This window comes from Colobus angolensis, unplaced genomic scaffold (assembly GCF_000951035.1).
Source record: "Colobus angolensis palliatus isolate OR3802 unplaced genomic scaffold, Cang.pa_1.0 Scaffold22, whole genome shotgun sequence".
NCBI classification, from domain to species: Eukaryota; Metazoa; Chordata; class Mammalia; order Primates; family Cercopithecidae; genus Colobus; species Colobus angolensis.
In genome coordinates, this window is record NW_012115377.1 from 494457 (window position 1) to 503375 (window position 8919).

The 8919-nt window shown below is 61.1% G+C and overlaps 1 protein-coding gene across 1 annotated transcript in view; it reads right to left on the minus strand.

Annotated features, from left to right (window-relative positions):
- Nucleotides 1–8919, minus strand: part of PIP5K1C (phosphatidylinositol-4-phosphate 5-kinase, type I, gamma) — a 45298-nt gene that overhangs the window by 11189 nt on the left and 25190 nt on the right. Inside the window, exons 9-15 of the mRNA XM_011943441.1 lie at nucleotides 7581–7664; nucleotides 6037–6085; nucleotides 5108–5192; nucleotides 3023–3187; nucleotides 2178–2316; nucleotides 1645–1677; nucleotides 463–567 (exon numbers count right to left, since the gene is read on the minus strand). Of these exons, the coding sequence (XP_011798831.1) occupies nucleotides 463–567; nucleotides 1645–1677; nucleotides 2178–2316; nucleotides 3023–3187; nucleotides 5108–5192; nucleotides 6037–6085; nucleotides 7581–7664 (660 nt within the window). The remainder of the gene's footprint in view (nucleotides 1–462; nucleotides 568–1644; nucleotides 1678–2177; nucleotides 2317–3022; nucleotides 3188–5107; nucleotides 5193–6036; nucleotides 6086–7580; nucleotides 7665–8919) is intronic.

Consider the following 8919-nt stretch of genomic DNA (forward strand, 5'->3'; position numbering starts at 1 on the left):
AAAAAATAAAAATAAAAAAAAAGAAATTAAAATTAAAAATAAAATAAAATAAATACTAAAAAGGTAAAAAAAAATTCGTTAAACGCTTGGAAGTTCAGAGATGTTCTTTCACAGCCCTTAGCCCAGGGTCTCTTGCCTGGGCCCTGTGGATACTGGAACCAGGTCCTTCTCTGGGATGAGGCCATCCCGGGCACTGCAGGCTAATGCTGAGCAGCGTCCCTGGCCACCACTCGCTGCCACAAATACCACCAGGCATCGCCCAGTTTCCCCTGGGGGCCAGGATCACCTCGGCTAGTGAAGAACCACTCCCTTCAATCAAAAAATAACCTTATGGGAAAATCCACCGTCTGCGAATACAACCCAGTAAGAAAGAACGGCTTCACGACGAAACCTCGGGATGCTCTTGGCTCCTCCCAGCCCGCAGCGGGAGGGCGCCCTGACCTCCCGCCCAGCCAGGCTCACCCTGCGTCCTCCTCTTTGGGGACCACGATCTCCACACTGCACGCAGGCTCCACCTGCACCGTAATCTGCTGCAGGTCCTGTTCCGCGGGCGGCTCCTCCTGCGGCCTGCAGGCAATGGGAGGTTGTGTCTCAGGTTCCCTCCTCGCTTCCCCCAGTCTTTCCCCTAGGAGTGCCCAGTGAACTCCAGGGCCAGTCCCAGAGGGGAGTTGGGAGCCTCCTGCTTGGGCCTGGTCTTTCTGGCTGTCACTCCCAGCCGGGGCACTGTCCACCTGGGTCCCTTGGTGACTGTGGTGCCGGCAGGGCCTGGGGTGTAGCAGGCTCTGGGGGCATATGAGCGAATGGCAGCCCTGACCAGCTTGCACACCTCAGACCCTGCCCACGCCCTGGGGGTGCCTGCACCTGGCAGCTGAGGCCCTGACACAGGTGAATCAGTGTCCCAGCAGCCGGGCCTGGCTGTGTAGCCTCTCCAAATGGCACGCTGGACCAAGGGGAGGGCCACATCCCACCCATGGCACCAAGGGGTTTCTTTCATCAGGCGGCAGTGATTAAAACACGGTTAAGGAAAGCAACACCTCACCACTGCCCCGGTGTTCACAAGAGCGAGACCCCGGGAACCTCGCAAATGTCCCCGAGGGCTGGGCATTAAAGCCAGGTGCAGTCCATGGGATGGAAGGACGGCACGCAGGCGTGACAGGAACGGCGCACACCCGCCCAAGATCCCCCTCAGTCAAGTGACAACAGCAAGATGCGGGCGGCACGCACGGGTGTGCCCATTGGTGTGAAAATAAAAGAGAAACAAAAGTCTGGTGCACGTCTGCTGTGTTCCCAGAAAGTATCAGCCAAGAGACAAAACCCACAGTCCCAGCGGTTGCTCCTGGGGAGGAGACGGGCCTTGGGCAGGACGGGAGCATTTCACGACGTTCCCGCTGTATCTTAGGTTAGAAAAAACTTAATAGAAGAAGAAAAAGAAGGATCCAACAGGCCACAGCTGTCCCAGGGTGTAAGGAAAACAAAGCGGCTCGAAGATTGTGTGCAGTGCTAGGGCCGAGTGCTGGAACCTTACACCTGTCCCCAGAAAAGAATGGGCAGAGAGCAGAGGGACTGGGGGGCAGGAATGGGCTGGGGAGCGGCAATGGGAGCTGGGAGCTATGCAGGAGGAGCTGGAAGGGGGCAGGGTCTCACCTGCCATCCTGTCCGGAGGACTGTGTGCGCCGCCTGTAGAGACACAGCAAACGGGTGACACCCAGAAAGAAGATGGCCCGCCTGCTCAGTCTACCTGCTCTGCCTACCCGCCTGCCTACCTGGCAGCCCCGCCCACCTGTACAGATGCCCCTCCCTCCCACATATCGGATGCCCCACTCTTCTGTACATAGAATGCCCCACCCACATGCGCAGCGGATGCTCCGCCCACAGGCAAAGCGGATGCCCCACCCTCCTGTACATAGGATGCCCCGCCCACATGCACAGCGGATGCCCACCCTTCTGAACATAGGATGCCCCGCCCACATGCACAGCGGATGCCCACCCTTCTGAACATAGGATGCCCCGCCCACATGCACAGCGGATGCCCCACCCTCCTGTACATAGGCTGCCCCGCCCACATGCACAGCGGATGCCTCACCCTTCTGTATGTAGGATGCTCTACCCACATGCACAGCGGATGCCCCGCCCACGCGCACGCCCCGCCCACGCGCACAGCGGATGCCTCCGCCCACCTGTACCGAGGCTGCTCCGAAGTCTCCGAGGGGGACCGCTCAGGAATGGAGAGGGATGTGGATGACAGAGTGGTGGCAATGGAAGCTGTAGTGGCTTCTTCAAAAGAAGGTGGCGTGCAGGGCAGAAGGTCGGGCCGGCCTGTGGGGAGAGGACTGTGGGTACCCTGCGGAGCCTCCAGGCCCCCAAACACACACAGTCGATTCTCCCTGAGGCTTGGGAACCCACACCCAGTGCCCGCCTGCCTCCCGGACATGCCCACCTCCCCACACGGCAGGGAAGGACGACCTTCCCCCTTCACACGAAGGCTTCTGACCGCTCTCAAAATAGAATCCACAGCCCTACACAGCCCAGAAGGCCCTGTGCAGCCAGGCCCATCCCCTCCCCCCACCTTCCCCTCCCCATTGCTCTCTTCCCCTGTTCCTCTCTTCCCCTCCCTGCTGCTTGGCTCCTTGCTGTTCCCCCAGCAGTGTGGTCCTGCCCTAGGGCTCTTGCATGGCTATGTCAATTCCTTCATTCTGTCCCCTGCGCTCCCTGACATCAGGCGTAGCCTGGGGGCTGCATGGCTTTGATGACATCCTGGTGCGCCTCAGATCAGTGACCGTGAGAGAAGGTGGGAGCTGTCACCACCCCACCCAGTGGAGCCTTCTACACTCAGCTCTCCCTGGACTCTTCCCTGGGGCTGTCCCAGAAGCCCCCAGTCCCTGGGCAGGAGGTTCTGCGGATCCCAGATCCGGAGGGGAAGACTGAGAGATGAGTACTCAGGATGAGGCGGCGCCCCACCCACTGGGCTGCTGCTGACACCCCCTGTAGCCCCCACAGGCGCACTCTGCCCTCTGCCCCTCACCTTCGTCCTCCAGCGTGGGGTAGCTGCGGGCCCCCCGCAGGTCGTACTGGGCCTCCTCCCGCTCGCTGGGGATCTGGCTGGCCGAGAAGGCAGCTGTGGGCCCCAGGGGTTTCACAGCCAGCAGGGCTCCACCGCGCCCCTTCTTGGAGGGCGAGGACTTCAGGGCTGCAGGGGAGGGTGGGTGTTGGCGCTTGGGGTTGCTGGGGGCTCACAGCAAAGCCCAGACAGGGCCGCTGCCCAAATATACCTGTGTCCCTGAGACCCACCAGGCCCCTGCCCGTCCCTGAGGCCGGGAAGCAGCAAAGCCTCTTGGTGGAAAACCGGGCTCTGCCCGGGGAGGGACTGAGAGCCTGAGTGGCCTGTCCTGCCTACCCGACCGTCTCTATGAGACACACTGGGACCCTGGCACAGTGCCTGCCCCTCCCGGAGTCCTGCAGGCCTGTGACTCCCGTGCCTACCCGACCGTCTCTATGAGACACAGTGGGACCCTGGCACAGTGCCTGCCCCTCCCGGGGTCCTGCAGACCTGTGACTCCCGTGCCTACCCGACCGTCTCTATGAGACACACTGGGACCCTGGCACAGTGCCTGCCCCTCCCGGGGTCCTGCAGACCTGTGACTCCTGTCGACCCAGCTGGCCAGGGATGCCTGCAGGCTTTATACCCTTCCATGTGCGGCCCAGCCCGGGTGGGGCCCCCATTTTCAGATGGACACTGACAGTCTTAGGTAGCACCAGGTATTGTGGTTAGAGAAGCCAATGGTTCAGCATGTAGGGCCTGAGCCCAGATCCAGGCTCGCCCGCTGGCTGTGTGGCTCAGTCTCTCTGCGCCCCGCTGGCCGACCTTAGCAGTGGGGTGTGGTGCGGCAGGTGACGCCCTACACAGGGCCAGGCCTGTCCTCAGTGTTGTGTGAGCTCTGCCTCCTCACCAAGCTCTTGTGACCTCTGCCCCCAGAATGACCCACACAGCTCCTGGTAAACAGTAGGTGCTCAGTTTGCCTTGTGCAGCTTCCTACAGTCACCAAAGGCTGGCAAACAGCCCTGGATGACTGGGAATGATCCTGTGGCATCAGTCCCAGAGGGTGGGGTGCGGGGACAGGCTCGACAGTCAGCTCTCTGGAGACAGATCCCGATGCGTGGTGTCTGCCAATTCCCATGGTGTCAATGAGAGGGGGTCCCTGGCCTCGGGGCCAGGAGCAGGTGTGCAGGCCGGGAAGAGCAGCCTGACTGCAAGTGCTGGGCACTGGCGTGCCTGTCCCTGCTGTCTCCCGGGAGCAACCCCGTGGGTGCGGACCTGCAGATCATTCATGCCCACCCCAGACACTTCCCAAGCACCTCTGCGTGCCAGGCCTGTGCAGGATGCTGGGTAGCCCGAGAGCCTTCTAGTGGGGAGGGTGGCTGAGAAACAGACCCCAGGGAGGAACCCGTCTGGCAGCAGGTAGGCCACGGGCTGAGGTCTGCGCGGGGGCCTGGAACCCTGAGTCTGCGTCCAGATGCTACAGGGGGAAGCTGAGCCCTGAGAAATGGGGACCTCCCCCAGGTACCCTGTGGGTGAACCCGGAGTCCCCATCGTCCCACCACTGTTTGCCCTGTGACCTCCCCGGCCACGCCCTACAATGCCGGCCTCCTGGGTCCCCTGCCTGGGATGGATTTCCGTGGCGATGGTGATGCTGTCGGAGCCCCACACACGGAGCTGCCTGCTGGGCCAGGCCCGCCCATCCCATATATAAACACTGTACTCTCACAGTGCTGTGCCAATGGGGAAAACGAGGCACAGAGGGACGTGCCTGTTCAAGGCCACAAGGCAGGACGAGGCCAGGCCAGGATTCAGGATTCAGACTCCGGCGGTGGCTCCTGTGCAGAGCAAATGTCCCGACTATCCTGCCTCTGGATGAGGCCCGGTCTGAGGGGGGCACAGGGGCTCTGGGTTTACTGCCTCCCCGAGTTCCTCCCGCCCCACGGGGCTCTCAGCCTCCCCCGGGGTCCCTCCTGCCCCACAGGTCTCTCAGCCTCCCCCGGGGTCCCTCCCGCCCTGCAGGGCTCTTGGCCTCCTGGGTCCCTCCTGCCCCACGGGGCTCAGGTGGCTTACAGGAGTTCTTCCGAAAGACCGTGTTGCTCATGAACTTGAAAAAGCGCTCGGCGTAGAAGCTGGGGCGGTGGACAGACACCGTGTCCTGAAAGAGAGTTGGGGGTGCCCGGGGGCAGAGGGCGCATCAACCAGCAGCTGGAGACAGCCCTGGACAGACGCTGTATGTGTGCGGGGGGCACCTTCTGTGTGAAAAGGCTCGAGATGGGTCCATGGTGCTGTGGCTTCCTGGAAGGGGCTCACGGAACAGGGAACAGTGGCTCACTCTGGGGAGGGAGACTGGGTGCCAGGGAATGTGTGGAAGCTTTTCTGCTAGAGACCTATTCGCATTTTTGACTTTTTCAACCAGCTATGAATAAAGTATTCCGGCCAGGCGCAGTGGCCCACATGGACTTGCAGGGGAGGTTGAGGTAGGATGGTCTGGCTGGGGCCCTGCTGGGATGTGACCCTTGGCCTCCCAGAATGCAGCCTCCTTTCCCAGCCTCCTTGGGTGAGGAGTGGCCCACATACCAGGACTGTGAATGACTCCACCCTCAAAGGCTGCGGTGGGAGGCGGTGCCCGGCCACTGTGGGCCAGGGGACAAGGACAACCCCAGCGGTGTCAGGCGGCCTCGTCAGAGCAAGGCAGCACTCCTATCTGCCCTAGGCAGCGGGTTCTAGGCCTTGGCAAGGTCTAAGACATCCCCAGAGGCCTCTGCTGGCCGTCCCCCGACACGCCCAGTGCTTATTCTGGAAGCTCCCGCCTGGACTTTCTACACACTCTTGAAAAATGGGGGTGCCTGTTGGGATCTTGGATTCTACAGGCTGTTAGTTAGTCCTCAATGCTTGGCCCCAGGAGGTAGTCTGCGTTTGTGGAGTGATGCATGGGAGGAAGGCCGGGACGACAGACAGGAGGACAGAGGAAGGATGGGAGGAGGGGTGCAGGTGCTCACCCCATCATGGACGAGGGCCTTCCAGGTGTGCTCCAGCTTCTTGATGAACCTGTGGAGAGAGCGCCCAGAGTGGCAGCTGACATCAGCCAAGCCCATGCCATGCCGCCTCACTCAGGGGCCACTGTGCACCCCCAAGGACACTGGGCCATGGCCTTGAGCAATCGCGGCTGTCAAAACTCAGGGCGGCAGGCGCTCCTGGCAGGGAGTGGGTGGAGGCTCTCAGCTTAGTACCTTGCAGTGCCCAGGACGGCCCCACTCCAGACAACCACCTGGTCCCAATGTCCATAGTACTGAGGGCGTGATCCTTTTTTTTTTTTTTTTTTTGAGACGGAGTCTTGCTCTGTCGCCCAGGCTGGAGTGCAGTGGCTGGATCTCAGCTCACTGCAACCTCCGCCTCCCGGGTTCACGCCATTCTCCCGCCTCAGCCTCCTGAGTAGCTGGGACCACAGGCACCCACCACCTCGCCCGGCTAATTTTTTGTATTTTTAGTAGAGACGGGGTTTTGCCGTGTGAGCCAGGATGGTCTCGATCTCCTGACCTCGTGATCCGCCCGTCTCGGCCTCCCAAAGTGCTGGGATTATAGGCTTGAGCCACCGCGCCCGGCCATGACCCTGTCTTTCAACATTCTAGAGCCCCAGCCAAGCACGGTTGCTCACGCCTGTAATCCCAGCATTTTGGGAGGCCAAGGTAGGTGGATCATCTGAGGTCAGGAGTTCGAGACCAGCCTGGCCAACGTGGTGAAACCCCGTCTCTACTAAAAATACAAAAATTAGCCAGGCATGGTGGCACATGCCAGTAACCCCAGCTACTCGGGAGGTTGAGGCAGGAGAATAGGGTCGACTCAGAAGGCGGAAGCTGCAGTGAGCCAAGATCGCACCACTGCTCTTCAGCCTGAGTGACAGAGCGAGACTTTGTCTCAAAACAAACAAATGAAAAACCAAAAGACATATATTCAAGCCCCAAAGGGAGGCCTCAAACCCACTCCTTGGATTTTCTTTTTTCTTTTTTTTTTCGAGACAGGGTCTTGCTCTGTCACCCATCCTGGAGTGCAGCATGGCTACCATAGCTCACGGCTGCAGCCCTGAGCTCCTGGGCCCACGGAATCCTCCTGCCTCGGCCTCGTGAGTAGCTGAGTAGCAGGAGCACGACCAGGCTCGGTTAATTTTTTTGATATTTCTTAGAGACGGGGTCTTGCTATGTTGCCCAGGCTGGTCTCAAACTCCTGGGCTCAAGCGATCCTCCCGCCTCAGCCTCCCACAGCGCTAGATTACAGGTGTGGACCACTACGCCCAACTCACTCTGGATTTTCAAGGCGACCAGACACCTTCCTTTAGGGCTCAAGAAGGGGCAGCCAAGCAAGAGCTTTCCAGAAGGTTGAGGAAGCCCCCAGAGCTGCTGGTGCAGCTGTTTCCACAGGCAAGCGCCTCTGCGCATGGTTGTCCTGGGGGCACCCACCCACCTGTGGGGCTGCAGACCTGGGGCATCCACCTGTAGGACTGCAGACCCGGGCACTTCCCTGTGGGACTGCAGACCCTGGCACCCACCTGTAGGATTGCAGGATGTCGATGATGCCAATGTGCAGCAGCAGCCGCTCCCCGCGGCCATTCACAGCGGGGATCCCGCCCATCCTGGGGAGAGAGGACAAGGGCACCGTCAGCATCCCACAGACCTGGGACTCGAGGCAGGCAGAGCTGGGGACTCTGGGGCTGGGAAGTCCACCTGCTCCCGTGGGTGACAGCTTGGCCAAACTCTTGGAGTGGGGCCTGGCACCTGGGAATCTCTGTCCTGACGTCCCTCCATCATCCCCAGTCTCAAACCCGGGCCCAGGCGCTGCTGAGGAGTCCCAGCTAGGAGGCCCGGGCACATACCCTGCCGCCACACACGTGTGCATCAACACACACATACACACACATGTACGTGCACACACATGCACGCTGCATGCCCAGGTAGGGCCACGGGGTCGCAGGTACAGCCTGGGGAGTTAATTGTCACCCGGGACCATGCCCAGCGCAGTTAGTGAGGCCACACGTGCAGCAGCCATCCTGAAGCCACCAGGAGCCAGACCCGCTGGGCCGGGGCCCTGCATGCTCTGCTCACGCCACAGGCTGCTGCGCTCACCTGCTCCCCTGCCAGGCCCGCGAAGACCCTACAAACGCCAGGATGGTCTGAGGCGGAGCTGTGCCTGGTCTTGGCTCCCGCACTCCCCGCAGCTACACCCTGGTTGGGGCCCCGGCTCCTCCTCTGCCATCCATGGGAAATACCACCGCCTTTGCAAACCAAGGCCCAGCTGGTGGCCTAGTGCGAGCCAGCACCGCCCCTGGGGCCAGGCCAGGTGGAACTTGGCTCCACACCTGCGTGGCTCCGCTGGGGAAGGCTGCCCCCCAACCTAGGAGCCTACTTCCTCAGCTGGAAACGGGGGAAGCCCGCCTCCCTCCTCCAAGGCTGCTGGGAGGACTGAACCAGTACCAAAGCGAAGGCTCGGGCCTGCCCCCACTGTCAGGATGCTGCTGTGACCAGGGCACAATCTCAGCACTGCTATACGACACCTGTCCAACCCGCCCCTGGGGCCACATCTGGGGACATCTGTGGTTGTCACAACTAGGGGGCGCTCCTGGCACGGAGTGGGTGGAGGCCCAGGACGCTGCTCAGCACCCTGCAGTGCCCAGGACAGCCCCATACCAGAGAATGACCTGGCCCTAACATTCACAGTGTCCCAGAAGGGCTCTGTATCTCCCCAACCAAACCCCGAGCCCTGTGAGGGCAGGGCCTGTCTGCTCCCTCCGCCCCTAGCGTCCAGCAAACACATAACTGTAGGCCACTGAGGTGTGGCCTCTTCTCTCTACCACCGTTCCCATCTTCTGTGGCAGCATTTTTTTTTTTTTT